At 34.8% G+C, this 19,021-nt stretch overlaps 4 protein-coding genes across 6 annotated transcripts; 1 reads left to right on the forward strand and 3 right to left on the reverse strand.

The window, feature by feature from the left end:
• On the reverse strand, positions 2,609 to 6,427 carry LOC105167643 (pentatricopeptide repeat-containing protein At1g02150). The gene is made up of 2 exons (XM_011087439.2): positions 5,884 to 6,427; positions 2,609 to 4,402 (listed from the first exon to the last, which is right to left on the reverse strand). Exons 1-2 carry the CDS (start codon positions 6,277 to 6,279, stop codon positions 3,158 to 3,160), a joined length of 1,641 nt encoding a protein of 546 aa, XP_011085741.1. The 5' UTR covers positions 6,280 to 6,427; the 3' UTR covers positions 2,609 to 3,157.
• LOC105168014 (PRA1 family protein F2-like) lies at positions 6,913 to 7,416 on the reverse strand. Its single transcript, XM_011087920.1, has one exon. It carries the CDS (start codon positions 7,414 to 7,416, stop codon positions 6,913 to 6,915), a length of 504 nt encoding a protein of 167 aa, XP_011086222.1.
• LOC105167651 lies at positions 8,556 to 11,537 on the reverse strand. Of its 3 annotated transcripts, none has more exons than XM_020692056.1 (6): positions 11,453 to 11,537; positions 10,603 to 10,657; positions 10,362 to 10,477; positions 10,135 to 10,280; positions 9,892 to 9,973; positions 8,556 to 8,941 (listed from the first exon to the last, which is right to left on the reverse strand). In XM_020692056.1, exons 2-6 carry the CDS (start codon positions 10,631 to 10,633, stop codon positions 8,828 to 8,830), a joined length of 489 nt encoding a protein of 162 aa, XP_020547715.1. In that variant the 5' UTR covers positions 10,634 to 10,657; positions 11,453 to 11,537; the 3' UTR covers positions 8,556 to 8,827. The 3 variants fall into 3 exon arrangements, with proteins under 3 accessions (XP_020547715.1, XP_011085752.1, XP_020547718.1); XM_011087450.2 differs by having other exon boundaries at positions 11,449 to 11,537; XM_020692059.1 differs by lacking the exon at positions 8,556 to 8,941 and adding an exon at positions 9,257 to 9,736 and having other exon boundaries at positions 11,449 to 11,537.
• LOC105167660 (thioredoxin-like protein CITRX1, chloroplastic) lies at positions 12,195 to 15,135 on the forward strand. The gene is made up of 4 exons (XM_011087462.2): positions 12,195 to 12,562; positions 12,954 to 13,076; positions 14,325 to 14,405; positions 14,693 to 15,135. The coding sequence occupies exons 1-4, from the start codon at positions 12,353 to 12,355 to the stop codon at positions 14,807 to 14,809; spliced, it is 531 nt and encodes a 176-aa protein (XP_011085764.1). The 5' UTR covers positions 12,195 to 12,352; the 3' UTR covers positions 14,810 to 15,135.

Consider the following 19,021-nt stretch of genomic DNA (forward strand, 5'->3'; position numbering starts at 1 on the left):
GGGGTTGAAAAGGGTATAAAGGGGAAGTGAAAATTTGGTCCAAGAGTATAAAAAAGTAGAACAAACCTGACTTTCCAGCCAGATGTCAATTTGCTTGTATCATTTGTGAGTAATGACATACTGCCTGGCTTTGCACTGTTGTACTGTCAGTATGTTTTCTGGCACCATGTCTTTCTCAAGTACACACACTTTCTAAAATTAATTAATTATATTTTTTTATATTTTATAAAATTTATGAATATATTTTTTGAAGTTGTACTCGTAATTTACATTAATATATTATTAGCTGCATAGACTTACACAAATATTCAGTGAAAGATTGGGTCGAGTTTAATTGCAATTCAATTAAAAAATGAAATGTAATTACTTGTTATCTTACATATCCAAAGTATTCGCTACTTTAAATGGCAGCTAGTTCCCTGATATAAATTGCATTAACATCCTCTCAGAGGGTTCACTCATAATTTTGTAAATGATGGAGGGTATGTATGTAATTAAATATAAATTTTAGGGCATGGGCGTAATTTAAATTGGGATTTTTTTTGATAAATTTGAAATGATAAATATAATAATATAAAATAAATAAATAAAATACAACATATGCCTCCCTATTGAAGGGACATGAGTATGGAGTATGGCCTACTTTTCTTGTCAACATGTGACTGCTTTTTCTGCAATTTTTAATTTGGAACATATAAAATAAAATAAATCAAAATAAAAATTGTACAGTGTTGTTTGGATTGCTTTTTGCTTCATTTCCTTGCCTTTATATCCATGGATTAAATTTTCTGATTTTGACTTGTAAGATTTAAATAAAATTTCATAATCATATATATATATGTAGAAATTAAAGAAGTATTTATAATCATTTATGAAATTTGACTCTATATGTCAATCATATACTCAAATCTTTTTAACAAAATTTGTTAATTAATTTGTTGGTTATGTGGCGAAGATATAGAAGTCGAGTATGCAAAGTAATTTATTTAATTTTAATAACAAACTAATAGTTTGACAATTAAAATTAATTAACTATATATAGGTATAAGGACCTTAATTTCCATATATAACATATTTAATATATAGTTCTATAAATTATTTTTAATAAAATGTTTTGAAAGTTCAAAAGACAATATAATGGATCATATAGGTAATTTTTACAAACGAACGACTTTCCAGGAACTTACGTGGTGTATAAATTAATTGACATCCATCCAGATTAAGTCTAAATACACAAATGACTCATATCCTTTGCAAACTTACGACGTGTTTGTATAAATATTCCTCACGGAGTAGGGGTATACTTGTAATTACAACTACAACTTTAAGCACTGATGAAAAATATACATGTATTTAGAGCGAATTATAAAAATAAGGAGCGTGGAAACATGTTTGGGTTGGAGTGAAACAAGAGGAAAGCATGTCGTGTAAGAGAACTTCTACAGATACACACACACACACATTGAAGGCAAAGGAATTAATTGCTGGAAAAAGCACAGAAAGCTCTCTTGCATGTGTTCTCCATGTGACCCCCCATCCATCCTCAAATATCTCACACACACACACACACACATGTTTTCCAACATTATTGGGTTACTCCAAGATTTGTAATATGTATATGTGTGTGTATTTATGTTCTATTAAGATTGATCGTGTAAAAACATTAATTATTACATTAGATATAATTTGAAAACACGATTTTATTTTGACCCATATCATAAACCTCTTTGTAATTGCATAATATAGGGATGGTAAGTTCTATATTACTCAATCAAAGTTCGAGCCAACTTCATGTGTTGTATGAAAAATAAAATAAAAATCGACATTCTTGAGAAAGAAAACGTGATTGTTTTTGGCATTGAAAAACAAGTAGGAAAATACAGTTTTTGTCCCTCGAAATGAAAGATGTAATTTACATAAAGATTGAGACCCACTAACTTAAATAGATTTTCATGTTTGGAGGATATGTTATTTAGAAAAAATATTAGGTAAAAGTGAATCCAAACAAATCTTTAGAGGGTGTCAGTCACATGCAGATATTCTGATGCAACACATGTCGTGGAGAGAGCATGGCATGGTACATGTCTGGATTCTGATAATCAGGTGGACCTATCACCGACGCCACATACCTATAAGTTTGTCCAATTTTCTTATTATTAGGGTCCAAAAATTACACCACCAGTTTTTTGTGCTTTCATAATTACCCTGTTTGGCAATAAATTGCCCTAATTTCATGCCCAAAATGTGTTCCCTTACATTTTGTTATGTGGACCACACACACACACATGTTTTCAAAAAACAAAAAAAGAGGGCAAGTCCAAGGTTGATGAGATCTTTGTTTGAACAATGCCAACATAAAATCAAGCAAAAGACAAGCCATAAAGATTTGATGAGATGAAATGAAATAGATATATGTGTAACAGTGACCAAAAGCTTGCAATTTTCTTCAGGATAACAGCTTATCAGCTATGTTTGGATTTGTTTCTATTCTCATTTTCTGCCAAAGTATTATGTGATTCTCAGTATATCAAAATGGGAGATGTGATTTAGGATACTTGATTCCAATATTCTGACAATTGTATTGAACATTTCATTTTGACAGCCTATGTTTGAAGCCAACAACTTCAGCTCCATCGAAATCAGTCAGTTTATAAGTTACACCTTCGAGGTCGTCTCAAATTTTGACACCAGAGTGACTTAGGATACAGGACTCAGAAACCATTGTCCTAAAGATGCACAAATGGGATTCATGAACATCAGACAAGTAGAGTTAATACATCCTTAACAGCAAGACAAAACTCGCCTCGAACTGTTACCTTTCAAATTATATATTCTCCATCATGCATGTCATTCAGGCATAGCATTTTGTTCACCATCCATGAGATTTTTCAGTGTATGTGATAATATGAACAGAATATCGGTTGTTCCACAAACTAAGTTGACAGCCGTATTCATAATCAATAAGGGCTCATCTGTAAAGCACGTAAAAGATTAAAGCTGGGGGAATCCAAAATTCGCTCTCGGTGCTCAATGAGCAGTATCTTAATAAACTCGATATTTACCGCTACCACGAAAACTTACCTAAAGATAATCTTGCTGAGGCAATGCCTATGTTGCATGTGATATACCATTGTCATGTGACCAGAAAACTGCTTCCTTACAAGCTCTCCTGAAGTTGGTCGAGAAGTTGATAAGCTCCATGGTCGCCAGCATCATTATCGGCTCTATCCTCTATTGTTGGATCATGGCTGGTAATTGTCCCACTGTCTGATATGGGAATATACGACATATAGCTTACGTCGTCAAGGCACCCTGTTTGCCTCAGTACCTCTAGTAAGGCATCCTTGGTTGCCGTATCGGATTCTTGCTCAGAAATCTTGAGAATGGACGAGACGTTTATTGGTTTTGGTCTCCAGGTCTTTGAGCCTTCAGCTGAAGCAGCATTTTTCAAGCAAGATAATGCCTCTGAAATCCTCCTATTTCGGATGTGGTCTTCTCCAAGGATCTCCCAAGTCATTGAATTTGGTTTTCCTCCCACCTCAATCATTTGGTCGAAAAAAGTTTCAGCCTTTTGAGAAAGCCCTTTCCTGACATACGAACTCAATAGAAGGTTTCCGACTCTAGGGTCATAAACTGATTTCACTGAAAGCCATTCATCGTAGATCTTCTCAGCCCCGTCTATGTCATTGATTCTGACTAGTGCAGAGATCACAGTGTGGTAGCCCAAATTTGGAATATTGAAAAAGGAAGCCTTGTAAGTGTTCCACACCCGATAAACCTCCTCTTTATTACCAGCACTGCCATAGAGGCTAATAAGATAATGATATGGCATACGGTCCCGACCAGTTATTCTACTTTCAATTTTCTTCAAACAGTCTTCAGCCTTCTCAAGGTGACCCAGCTTAATGTACATTGTTGCCATTGTGCTGAAGGTGGTCCAATTGGGATTGATGGTCGGGTCCAGCTGCATCTGTTCGAAAACTTGTTCCATTTTCTCTAGAGATCCTTGAGATCCGCGGGATGACAACCAAATATTGTAGGTATAAATATCTAATGCTATGTTCTTCTCCTTCATTTCTGATATCAGCGACTCAATCTTTTCATGATCTTTAAGGTTCATATAGAGCGTCATCATCACGTTGAATGGAAGTGCATGACTAGCATAACTTCTATCCCTCATTTTATCCATTAGAGATTCAGCTTTTTCCCTCATTCTTGCACGGACATACGCATTCAGAAGAGAGCCATATATTCTCTTGTCTTTCAAGGCATCTGGCAACTTCATGAAATATTTTTCAGCACTTGAAATCCCGTGAACTTTAGCAATCAAATCCAGCTGAATAGCAGTGTCACTTGTGGTTATCCTATAACTCTCTGCCCTGTTATTCATCCACTCATAAACCTGCAAACCACACAATCACATTACATATGCTAGAGTGGCAAGATATACAAGTGATACAAGTACAGGCCACTATTCCAGCAAATAAATTTTATAGATATCCTACATTAAATAGACCCAGTAATTGACAATCAAGACTAGCTTTGCAATCGCAATGAATGGCCAAAGTTACCAATAGTACTTCTTTAAATCCCCACCAGCCCTAGCCCCCAAAAAAGCCCCAAGACAAGAATAAAGACTGATTGGAACAGGACAAAATCCTGATGTTGTCCTAATATGGTGTTGCCATATTGATCCTTGCTAAAGCTCATTAATTCAGACAATTTGACCCCCAAAATATCTCTGTTAAGTTCCTTTACATTGTGTTTGGATTGATGGATTTGAGGGTAGGAATTTCAATTCCCTAATATAAATCATTTGCATTTGTTTGATGGATTTCAAATTCTTTTGATCTAGGGTCATTTGACATCCGTTGCTTAAATCCTTCCTTCAAACCCAAATTACTCAATCCAAATATAGCCTTAGAAAAAATACTTTGGCCCCAAGGATTAGCAGAGCCAAGATCGATTTATCACTGATAATATGCACGTAATGCAATTTACCTCATGAACAAAAATTTTGAAAGAAACTCTGAATCTAATAGAGAAAAGGTGAAAAACGAGGGAAACTGAGATTAATTGCGCCTCATTTCATAAATAGAGTTGAGTGAATCATTGGTCGCAGAAAGCACGACAGAATCATCCTTATTTTTGGAGTTCGGACCAATGGAAAAAAGATATAATTAACTTTTGTCCTGTTTTCCTTCCAAAATGAAATCATTAGACAAAGAACTTTTGGCATCATCTAATGACAAAATCAAGTTTTTCTCAAGAGTAAAAGAAAGCAGATTTCTTCACAGTATTACTCATTGCAATTTGATGCCCACGAGGGACCTTCACAGATATACAAACTTCATATCCAGCATGTGACAAAACAACACAGTGTGAAACAACACAAGAGATGAGCACATCTTCTAATTGCACATAACACTCCGAAGCATAACATAGTCTCAGGAACCAACCCACCCAAAAAGATAAGCATATAATTATACACTATCTAATTCCCCAATTATCCTCAATGAGACCATCCCCAAAGCTTCTCATAAAAAGACAGAATACTGTTAGGACAAAGTTTCAACCCCATATATATCTACACATCCGGTTCAATGCTGATAAACTAACAAAGAATTGTACAATATTTCAAGAAAAAGAAAGGAGTAGCTTCACTAAACCAAATTTTGATTGACCCTTTCTTCCCTTAGGCCTAGAACCACAGGAAACCAACAACCATAGTATTATTATGGTGAAATCAAATACTACATTTTTATTAGTTTTTTTTTTCTCTTCCTTTTTTGAACCTCAAAAGGAATAAATTTATCATGAATTCTGAAACTTTAATTGCCCATTCCCATTTCTCTTCCTCTTTTTTCCTTTTGCCTAAATTACCTCAAGAGCAAATCTGTAGCGCCTGAACTTCCTGAGCTCCTTCACAACTCTACAAAGCTCCCATTTGGAGAGCCTCTTGCCCTCATTTTCCACCTCATTCAACACAGAAGCAGACCCCATATTCGGGTTCTCCAGCATGGATATTTTCTTGTATATAGCATTCCATTTCAGCATTGGCCTCTTCTCGTAGTCAACTGTTCCATAGCTGTGAACCTGTGATATCGATGAGCATGCAACAAAAGCTGGATTCTTATGGGTTTTACGACTGATTGATAAAATAGGTTGTTTTAGAAAAAAGGTTGAATTTTGTAGAAGCCCAGATGAGAACGAGATTGGGTTTGAGTTTTGGTGGTGATAATTTGGAGGAATCTTCAGGGTTGTGGGTTGGAGTAGCATGGTTCTGCTATGGAGTTCTAGTGTAGGGTTTAGGCTGAGTAGAAGTGAGAACTTGTTCTTGAACTGTGAAATTTGGGCTGGGGAGATTTTTGGGGATTTCTGAAGATAAGACCCTGCTTTTCTTTCTTGTTTCTCAACTTATATTTTCTTCCAATTTGAACCCGGAGTTTATGTATTTCTAAAGAGACCCACAAGATTTTGTGTTATCAAGTTTTGGGGCTTGAATTTGAATGGCTTAGGTCTAATTTGACCCGACGGTTCAGAACTTTGTCCCAAGGATTTATGAAATTGGAAATTAATTGGATTAAATTTTTTATTTCAGATCATATTCTATTTTTTTACTCTGTATAATATATACACAATATATATATATAAAAATGATATTATGTATTTTATTTTAAAAATACACATATTAAATGGTATATATATAATAAATAGAATAGAAGATGCAATAACATTTGAATTAGAAAATCCATTCCAAAAATCAACACTAGAAAAACATCCTTAAAAATCATAACTCATCAAGAAACAAACACCCTTTTTTCATTATTTCCCACAAGTTTGCTAGTAAGAAATGAACAACCATATCTTATTTGACTAGAATCTAAAATCCAATCTACCATTACTACAACATCAGACCAAGCTCTCAGGCCGGGCAGCATCGGCAAGTCTTTCTTGCACGAGGCGAGCCATCTCTCCGGCCTGCTCATGCACAATCACATCCTCTACTCTGCTCAGCACAGCATGAAGCAGCACGATGGGCAAAGTCGCAGCAAGAACCATGAAGAAATGAACTGCAGCGTGTGTCAGGATCAACAGGACGGCTGTGATGACAAACAGAAGGAACAACACAAACCGTTTGTCGATTATCTTGTGAAGAAGGAGAGAATCAGGAAAGGAACGCAGCAGAAGAAAGTAGAGAAATGTAATCTCTGTCGTAATGACCAAACATACGACTGAGTCTTTGCGTTTTGGGATGAGGGTGATGAACAGAACTGTCCATACAAATATTGCATAGTACAGACTCAACTTTCCCAGGTTTCTGATTATCCTAACTGCTGCTGATTCTGGAGAGGATGGGATATTGAAGGGGAATGAAAAGCTTAAAGTCCAGTTCTTGGATTCATTGTTTGCCATCTCTCTCTCTCTCTCTCTCTTGATGATTATGAGTTAATGGGGGATGTAGGATATGAGGCTTGTAAAATACTAAGTGGTATTATAAGTGAAGGTGGCCCCTGGTTTGTGATGTAACTATTCAAGTCAATGCAAGTCAATGCTTGAGTCCTTGACTTTGATCCACCACAGGGTAGAGGTTGAAAAGGATGTAATGAATGTGGTTCAAGACTTTTTCAAGGTGTTTTGGAGTTCATCAAATTTGAATGATTTAGTTGGAAATGACATATTCCCAAATGGTTAGACGCACCAGTTTTCTTGCTGACCTAATCAGAAAATCAGAAGAATTCTGTAGCAGTAGCCTATGTATGTTTTATTTTTGTATATCGAAATGATAAAGGAATTATTCATAATGTATGTATTCATTTTTTAAATATTTTGTTGTGTTTTATGAAGATAGAGAGAGAAAAATAAAAATAAATAAATATGTATTTAAATTTATTTTTAAAGATAATTTAAAATAATTATTATACATTTAATATTGTGTTTCAAAAAACAAAAATTACTGTTTATTTATCAAATTATATCTTTTTATATATATTTATGTATGTGTATGTATTTATACTACAACAGTTAAAAACACCCAATTAACATATTTCTGTATGATAACAAACATTAAATATGTTTTTGATTCATTTAGAAAATAACTTAAAAATGGAAACAAACGTAGTGATTGACTTTTCATTTTGTAAAGTTAGGCATGCTCAGTAAACTGAGGCAGATTCCAGTAAACACCAATTAGCACGGTGGTGGGTGGGGTATGAATTGTTCAAACCTTCAAGTCAAGTCGATGTAAGAAAACAGTTTGATCCACTTGTGTTTTTCAAAAAATTCTTATTTGGCTGAATCAAACCAATCACAAAACAAGTGTATGACCTTTACTACGTGATTGTCACTTTTTCTGAAATGAACACTAATCACATGACAAGTGTATTGCACTTGCCATATAAGTCAAGTTCGCCGAGCTGGTCTAGATAGATAGATAGATAGAGGAAAATGGATCGATTTATTAAACTGAAAGACCTTACAACACACAAGAAGCAACATCATCAGGTAGATTAGACACACCTTCAACTAGACCTTCAGCTGATTTTGCTAGTGCATGCGCGGCACTATTTCATCTGTCTCTCTCCCCCAATTTCACACGAGTTTGGCATGTATGCATGGGCAGTTTCTTTCCAGGAATTTCTTCTCAGCAGTTCTTTGCTTCAGCTTTTACAGCTAACAGGCATCAAGATATGTATCACAAATGTGATTTTCTCCTACCCTACCGTGGAAACCAAGGTATGCTTCAACTACTTTTTACACTCGGTAGCTTTGTCCTTCAGTATCAAAAACTGTTTTGGATACATCTCGCCTAACATAATTGCAGAATTCATGCCTTTCTCCTCAAAATCAAACCCAGCAGATAAGACAAGGCTGAATCAACTGAGGACAGCGCAACGATAAGCAATGCAACAAGAACAAGAGTCAGAGTAGCTGTCTTCAGCTGCAGCAAACAGAATAGAAGGTCTCAGTTTACTGCTTGGCAGACTTAGAAAGTGATTACCGAAAACCAGACTTGAAAGTACGCAAAATTTTGGCCATTGAAGTTCAAATCTATTGAGGCTCGTATGTTTGTTATTCTATTAAAATTTCCTAGAAATCAATGAAGAACAAAAACACTTAAAAACGCATAGCATTTGTAATTAAATCTCAAGCATCTCACGTAGGATATAACTATACCAATGGAACAGCTGCATCATGGAAACCATAGACTTTTAGCTGCTGGATAGCAGAGACTACATGAAGAAGTTGCAGATAGCAACAAAAGATAGATAATTCAATAATGGGCAATATGACAAACTTAACAGAATAGCTCAATGGATGCTTCCAATTGTCTATCCAAGAGAAAATGAAAATACAGCAAACGAGCTATTTCTCCCAGCGGAATAGTTAATCAGTACATATCTATCGGTATCACTGACCATCCTATTTCAATCAACTTATGCTTCATTTAAAAGCAATCCAACATTACGTGGAAGACCAGTGGACAATGGCTACTTGTTCAGAATTTCAACTCAGGAAGTATCTCATTACACACTAAAACCCCTAATCTGGCCATGGCTTCACTATCATAAAAGATACAGAAAGGAAAAAGATTAGGGTGCAATGGATTCCAAAATGCACTCCTGGTATTATGAATCAGGTCTTCTAAATATCTATGAGTCACAGCCTTAAATTTACAACACTAACTGCATCTGGGAAAATGAGATTTACCACTTCTCTGTCTCGCAAATCATGTCTGGGGCACAAGGAAACAACAATGTCGGGTTTATCAAATGAAATCTATGAAGAACCCTAGAGATTGCTATGAGCAAGTGAGTAAGCAGCCAAAAATTGGAAAGCAATATATTGATGTGTATTTTTCCTGGCAAGACAGACCCAAGAAAGACTAACCGTGCTCTGGAAGCTTGGCCACTCAATATACTTCAGCTGGCTGGGCTGTTCAACTAAAAATAGAAGTAAACTTCGAGTTGTCCTACATAATGGCACATCATCCAATCAGCATGGTGTTTATGTTGCACATCATGCAAAGTAATGCATAATTAAGAACCATGTAAGTTCAAAATTCTCTGGTTTTATCCTTTTCTGCTGTTTTTAATCCTGTTATCAAATTGTTTCTATGTGCAATTAACTTACCAGATAGCCTCTCTAATCAGGTTTAACCAAAAAGGTTCTGAATGCGAATCATCATTGTAGTTCAGATGATGGTTTCTTCCTGCAGATAAAATATGTGTTCTGCCCTGATATCGAAGATGCGAATAAGGGATCTGGACTTTTGGATACTGCAATTATATCAAAGATAAACAATTACATTGAGATCATCAAAACTTAAATTTGATATTAAAAAAGAAATCCATGGTCACCTTTCCCAAAACTGATGCAGTTCCTCTTTGGAATTTACTAAATGTGTGTGCATCATGATTATGATTCTCGAATGGCAGCTTAGGGTAACCAGCACCAATTGCCAGGCTTCTTATACCTATTATATAAAACCAAATGGGAAGTTATCAATTTTTGATGAAGTAACATTGCAGAAAATATCACACTTATTCACCATCAGTAGGTGTGTATACATATGTATGCCAAATAAAGAGAACTTGGAACCTGAGAAAGCCAACCCTGAAACAATCGCCATTTGTATGTGAAGCTAACTAGAAATCTATCAAGAAAACACAGAGTAAATATTCATCAAGAAAATGGATATTCATCAATAAAAATCGCAACAAAATGGAGTCATACACAATAATATGATTTCCACAAGTACATATTACAAGGTATTGATTAGAAATGATTCTATTCTCCAGTTACTGATTATCTAATGGTTTATACCCACGTCAAAAGAATCGCCACTCAACAATGTTAAGCTAAGCCTAACACATAACATGCATCTCTTGCTTTGTTAAGCAAAAATACACTTTCCCCAACAAATGCTAGCATATCACAGATTCCAGGTACTCTATCAGCAAACTCACCCCTGCTCTCAGAGCCGGAGATTCACAAAACACATCATCTGTACTCCTCCACTTTAATCAGTGTGGGGTAAGAAAAAAAAAAAAACCTTTAGGGTACAACAAGAGTGGTGACACGCATGGAATTACAATCCTCCTAAATTGAAAACGAAACAGAGCAATCACTGCAAACTTTGCAAAGAAATGCCTTTTGTGAAGTCAGCAAAATTGAACTGACACTTGACGCCCAGCAGAGGCAACCTCAATTCAAACTCAATGGCCAACATACATTCTTAAACGAAACGCCTTCTCACAACACAAATACCAATTGAACTTCAATCACAGGGAAAACTGGTCGGAGAATGTTAAGTACAAGCCCACACAGACAGCATACATATCATGAAACAAACAACACCATACACCAAAACCAACACATACATACAAATTGAAACACATGGAAGTTTGTATACGAAAAGAAAAGAGTACAGAGAGAATAACTCACATACTGCAGCAAAGGAACGATGGGCTCTGGATTCAGAAGGAGATTTCGAAGTGAACTCCGGCGAGGGGACGGTGGCCCACGGCGGTGGTCTTGTACCCTATTTATACAGATTTGCTCCTTAATAGTTATTACTGAAACGATTACTAACATTACATTGCCTTCTTCTGTATGCCTAATTTAATTTCTCTTTTGGTAATAATTAATTCTTAATAATCTGGAAAAAATATTTGTTGAATATCCATAAATTTTGCATTCCTTTCAAATATAATTACTTAAAATCTTTCTCTTAAATTAAAGTTCATTAAACCAATTCACAAAAAGTGGTTAAAATTATCAAATATAAAATAGGATAAATTACAACAGACTCTCCTAATTTTTGTCACAATTATAATTATTTCTTTATTATTTAAGTGACAGTTCGAGTATGTGTTGGACGATTGTTAATTTTATTTAAGTATTTATAATTTTTTAAATAATAATAATAGTTTTATAATTATGATAAATCTCATAAAAATAAATTTTAAATTAATATATTGGAACAATATATTTTCACAAAAATTTGTCTAGTTAGAGTTCAAATGATATATTAAAAAAAAAAGAAAAGAAAAGATTGAAATGGTATATTAAATTATTATTTTTGGGTAAATAATGATATATTAAATTAAATGATAATTGAGATGAGTTGATATGAGTGGGAGAATAGTGTATCGCAGGCAGCCAAACATACCCAATTCTGTAGCAGCACGGATACAGACAGTAACAGCAGTAGCCATATCCTCAAAATTATCTGTTTATTACTGAACAAAAATATCATCATAAACCCCTGCAAAATCCCTCTTCCTCTTCCAACCCCACCCACCCCCTCCTCATACAGAGCAACCATAGATACATAGAATTGTTAATAATGCAAGCTGCAATCTTTTCATTCAGTGCTCCACCTCCGCTTCTGCCTCCCAATTTCTCTCCTATTTCCTTGAAAACCCACCAACCCAACACTCTCTTCTTCACCTCTACCATTAGCAACCGACCCTCTATCCTCTCAACTCATACGCTCCCAAGAAAGCTTATTTGCAAACCCCCTGCGGGAAAGTATCTCAGTGATGACTATCTTGTGGTATTTATCGTCTCCTACATATTTGTCTATGCTCATTTCACACTATTTGAGTTAAAGATATGATTTTTTAACTTGATTTTTCATGTTTTCGGTTCTGGGTCTGATTTAACTGTGAGATTCTAGTGGTTGGACTTGGTTTCTGGAAAGATGTTGGGAGGGCTTAGCTTGTACTGTAAACAGTTAGGTGTGCTGTAGTATTTGTAGTTGATAATAATGTCCCTTGATTCATCCGAGACAGTAAGAAGAGTGAAAGGCAATTAAAGTTCGTGTCTTTATTACTTATTTTGTCTTTCCTCAGAATTGTAGTAATTTCTTGTTATGGTTGGGGTGGTTGTTATTAGATTGCGCAATCATTCATAGTTATGTTGGACTTTTTTGTTCTTATTTGCAGAAAAAGATATCTTCAAAGGAAGTTCAAGAATTGGTGAAGGGAGAGAGGAATGTACCACTGATCATTGATTTCTATGCCACATGGTGTGGCCCTTGCATTTTGATGGCCCAAGAACTTGAAATGGTATGTTTACATTTGACATGGAACTGTATAGCATTTTGTTAGGAAACATGTCAGGATTTTTTTCTGTCTTGGCCTTCTTTTGGTGTGCAGGTTGTTTTATACCATGTAACTAGTTAGTGAAATTAATCTGGAAAGATCCCAAAAATTTTTGTTAAAAGCTGTATTTGTTTCCTAGTATTTGAATGTCTTTAACTAAAGGTTATTGAGGCCTTTGATTACATCCATGTAATATTGTTGAAGTGCAATTGACTTGTAACCAAAAGAATATCCCGCAGTTTACTACATTTTGAGTTGGAGCATCGAACGGAACTCAATCATTGATACTTTGAATTTTAAGATTGATACTTTGAGGCAACATTTCATATTTGGTCCTGTTAGTAAAATCTACTTTTAAAGGTAATTTTGATTTGTCACTAAAACCTCTTAACTAAGTATACATTGTATCGATAAACTACAATTGGGGATCGTTAATGTCCCATTGAATCTATACATGAAAATGTTTGAAGAAATCATTTGTTATTAGGAGTTCAAACAAAATCCAAGGGTGAAACAGGTTGTACAATGCCGTACTAGTTCCGTTTGTCTTTCTTCCTCCACAGTGTTTGAATTTTATCTCTGAATAGTTTTACAATACAAAAACCACATTGTCTCCTTCAGTGCTCTGTGTAGAGTACGCAAGCAGCCATATGCATTAGTGTGATCTGTTATTGAACTTTGGGAAGAGATGGTAATTTGGCTGGTTTACTTTGGAAATTTTAACCGCTTTTGTATCTTATCTGTACTTGAGATTCTCGGGGGATACTTCAGTATCAGGTACTCTTGCCATACGAGGGATATCGGCAAGTTGGTGTGCTGAGTTGGTCGACCTTCTCCAGTAATATAATCCTCTTTTTTGTTTTTGATAATGGGCAGTAAATATCATTCTTGCTCTATTGGATTTTGGTTGGGAAATAATCCATTTTCTGTGTGAAGCAACCTGTGGGGATCTAACTCAGGACGGGATCAGATGTGGTGATCTCTAAAATGTGTTATGTTTCCACTTTGGCTGGAAGAGTTGAAATTTTGCAAGTTATGAGTGGGAGTTGAAGGTTTAATTCCAATAATTTGGGTAATTTTTATGGGCCTCGTGGTTTGGAGAAGCTATAATGCTTTGTGTTGCACTTGAATCTGCATGTTAAACAGGTCATCCTCATGCATAATAATAGTTGAGATCTTCATATAACTTTATTATCAACTATTGTGCCACAGCTTGCGGTTGAGTATGAAAACAATGCAATAATCGTGAAGGTTGATACTGATGACGAATATGAATTTGCACGTGATATGCAGGTAAGTTTCTCTTTTCGTTATTTTTCTTGCTATTCCAATAACCGTGGTTGTCGATAAGGATGAATTCAAGATGCAAGATATAGTGTGTTGTTCATTTTGCCAAAATATAATTTTCTTGTTAATTGAATTTGAAATTCCACATGATCTGATGTTTCTTGTAGTATGTACAGCACGTGTTTATGAAAGCTAGCTTCGGTCATGTTTTATTTTCTCGGGACAACATGTACTCTTCCCAATACCAAATACAAGAAAATAAAATGACCGTAATGAACGAATTTGTGTTACAGGTTCGAGGATTGCCCACATTGTATTTCATCAGTCCTGACCCAAATAAAGATGCTATTAGGACGGAAGGGCTCATCCCGATACAAATGATGCGGGATATACTCGACAATGAAATGTGAAGTAATAGGGAACATGTTATAGCTTCAGAAAAGTTAAATCATTCTTGCTCTTGCAGCATTGTCACAGGCCTTGAAGAAGTTGTTTAAAACCAAGGCAATTCTTCAAAGAATCGTTGCAGCAGAGTGGGTTCTATCATCTTATGGAAATTTTAGATTTTCATTTGTTCTCTTTAGTATAGTTGGAAACAGATTAGGCAAGATTTTCGTTGCTTCCTCTTGATTCTGATTCTTGTAGAAGTGTTTGTAGTAATTTGAGGTACATCAGACAAGTAACTGTTTGTACTAAGATCAGCCCAGTTTGCTATAAATCTACCAAATTTTGCTCATGTAACAAGCTGCCGATAACCTCTCTATCATCTCATTATCTACTCAAAAAGTTTACATAAACTATACATAACATGAAAGTTGCTCTGTCAACTATTGAGACAAAATTTACCCGATTGCCTACGAAACCTTTATAAATACAGATATATTGTGTTCTGTTAGACAGTGGAACAAAGGGCAATGTTGGGTGCAGTTGCATTAGCCGGGGAGAAAGCCAATGCGAGCAGGAAGGCCATTATGCCCACAGGAAACAGCATCAGCAGCATTGGCGGAGGCGGCAGTGGTGGCAGCATTGGCGGCAACACCAGCAGCGACACTGTGATTACGGCAAGCACAACCATCCACCACTTGTTGAACTGCTTGACCGTCATGGGTGAAATGGCTACTCTCTCAACTCTCATTGTCGTATGCCCTTTTATCATGTCTCCCTTATCGTAGTTACAAACACCTGTATTCGATACTCGCACGTGTGTTCTTGCCTTGTGATACTGTGTTGTTGGTAAAGAGAGAAGGTGATAGTGAAAGTGTTGAATTGAGTTTGCTAACATGCATATATAGTAGAGGGACATGGGAGATTTGTGTGATGTTGGACTAGTTTAATTTATCTTGGGAGGGAAATCTTGTTATTCAAGTATGATGCTGCAAGTAGGATCTGACAGAATCAACATTTCCCATATCCCAAAGACACAAAATTAGCTGACAACCTTAAAAAGATCATTTTTTATTTTACTACAATGTTTGGACAGTATAATTTTATTTGGTTTTAGTACAGGATAAAAAATGGGTCAATTCATAATCTGGGCAACCTTCACTAGTTTCTCCAAAATAAAAAATCCACCGTTAACCCTAAATTTCGATCAGATTGCAATTTTTTATGAATTTGTCCTGCTAAAATTCTCAGAATTTAGGACTTTATTATTAAAATGAATTTCAGAAGGACTTAGATTGTCACACCCTATTACGAAAAATATTTGTGTATTTGAATCTAACTTTAAGAATATTAATGTCTTTTACCCGTAACAAAAAAAAATGAATCAAAAATCCTCTCGAAAGTGCTAAACATAATGTAAAAACTACCAAAAAAATCTTAATCAACCTCCAAAATCAGGACAATACATTCTACAATAGTTCAAATGCAATGTACCTAACCTGAAATAAAGGACAGGAATCCTAAAAAAAGTTGACACAACTTGCGCAGTTTTCTTTCTCCATACACAAAAGCAAACAACACCAACTATACTAGTGTACCATAAGGGTTTATATTTTTGTGCAGGTGATAGTGTAGTGTATCCAGACACCCATAACAGAATCCCAACTTTTACATTGTCTGGTTTTGTTTTTTCATGATCCTGTCTTAGTAGCATTCTTGGATTTGGAAAAGAATCTTTCATTCCAGTTCTTATTCTTTAGTTTTACTTCAAAACATAATCTACCTTGGTGTTGGGAGTGGATTGTTGTGTGGGTTATCCAAGCAAGAGATTCTTTGATCTATGAATAACATCCTCAATTCTTGCAAGTTGAAGTTTATAACATGTGTAGTGGATTGTTGTTTTGTTCTTGAATTTTAAACTTTTTTTTTTTTTTCGAAAATGTAATGCTGTCATTGGTTTGAGCATGTTGATTGGACGTAATATTCACATTAGATGTGACAAATACCCATACGTCAAGTGAGATTCGAATTTATGACCTTGAACTTATTCATGAAATTAATGGTTATTAAATCTTCAATTTAATTTTTGGTGGATGTTTTATTTTTCGAAGGATTTTGATCTTAAATCGCACATAAAATTTAAATATTGTACGTCTAAACTAACAAATAAATCAAATTTTTTAATGAATTGGGTTCAATCAGAATTAATTTGTAAAGAATTTTCCATCCCAAAGAGAAAAACAAAAAGGAGTAGTCAAATGAACCAATTTCCTAAAGTAAATAAACCAAGAAAATCCCCCTTGAAGTGCTAACCATGCACAAGGTAAACACCACCAAATTAAGAATATATATCAAACATATAATATATATATATATATATATATATATATAAATGGACAAGTGGTACTGTCCAAAAGGATCAAATGCAATGCATCTAAACTGAAACAAAGCATACTAATCTTATAATATTTCATCCAACTATCCCTATGTGTGTTTTTATTTTGAATAATGATTTCCTTCAAAGTTAAATTTAATTACACAAATATCTTTTATTTTTTATAAAATTACAAGCACACCTCTAAAGAGATGTCACTGTAATGTACCTGAATGTTGGTGCAGGATTTCGAAGCTGGAGAAAAGATGCGCCTGTATTTACAACTACAACCATAAAAGAATATTTGTGCAATTAAACAAAACATGAGAGATATTAATGTAATTTACTCTTTAATTTTCTTCATCTGACAATGCAGTGAATCAAGACATGGAAGATGTAGTCCTAACATATGACCATTCTTCTGCCTAGCACATATAGTAGCAATCTTGGATGTTGTGAAGAATCTTCACTTCCTTTATTTATTTATTTTCAAACTGCTTATTTTATCCTCCTTTTCAATACATAATCTACCTTGTTTTGTGAGTAACTTGTGTAATTATCCAAAAAGAAAGGTGGACATCCTCAGTATTTGTAGGAAGTCGAAGAATAAATGATTTGTGTGACCACAGAAAATAATTAAATTACATAAAAATTCTTTGAAAATAAGTTCAAATACATAAATATTTCATGCTTTTTTGTAAAATTACAAATACATTTTTTGAAAAGATATTAGTGTAATATACTTTAATAAATGTTTTCTTGATTCCTATGCATTTGATCTTCGAACAAAATGTTTTCTCCTAATTGATTTCATATTCTCAGTACTAGAAAAATATAATTCTGATGGCAATTTGCAACGAATTCTCGAAAAAATCCATCGCAAATTAAGGGTTGCAACGAAAATTTTGATGATCCGAAGGAAGTCGGTAGAAATCCCGTCGCAAATTGCTACAACTTTTTTCTTTTTTTTTTTTCCCCCCGAGTTGGGAAAAATATATTGACCGTTGGTCTGATGGTGTTTGCATATTGAAGTCGAAAAACTAAATTAACCCATAGAATAAATGATATTATGTCACATTTCATTTAATAGTTTTATGTATAGTTTGAACATCACATTTGCACATTAATTTAAACGTGAAAATATATAGGACAACAATAATCCTATTATGATAATTTAAATGTCTTAGAATATATACATCAAATCAACAACCCATCATTATTGTTAACTCCATAGTCCGAAACATCATATAGATTATACATCTTCAGAAACGTTATATATATATATTTGAGATAATATAAATACAAATTACAAAATATTTACAATGGGTTATATAAAAGGTTAGACCCAACTTGTTCAACATTAACTGGTCGAAACACTACCAACCCACTCAACACTAGCAAGCCGCAGCATCACCAGCCCAATCAACCCAATTTATAATTAACCTGCTGGAGAGGCAACACTCAATCCAAGCCAAAGTTTAGCGAGCCTATGCCACATCGACCTCATCTAACAACTCAACCATACTCTACACATCGAGTAACGCGGCACCCTCAAAGTAGGCCAACAAGAATACACATGCCAACTGCATTCGGCTCAATAAAGGCGACAAGTATCTACCTTCTTATTTTTATTTTTTTAGCTTATTTTTCAATTGATTAAAAAGATTATCTTCCTACTGACGTGGGACAATGTGATGTGGCAAACATGTAGATAAAACACTATTATTACAAAATAGACATATTTAAGGAATTCTGGAATATCCCAACTTCCCTTAACTACCTCCAATTATCTCTAGGTTAAAAGAAGAAACACCATTCCCTCTTGCAACTCTACTTGCGTATGTAGGTGAATAAAGGAGGACGC

Source organism: Sesamum indicum, linkage group LG1 (genome assembly GCF_000512975.1).
Source record: "Sesamum indicum cultivar Zhongzhi No. 13 linkage group LG1, S_indicum_v1.0, whole genome shotgun sequence".
Lineage (NCBI taxonomy): Eukaryota > Viridiplantae > Streptophyta > Magnoliopsida > Lamiales > Pedaliaceae > Sesamum > Sesamum indicum.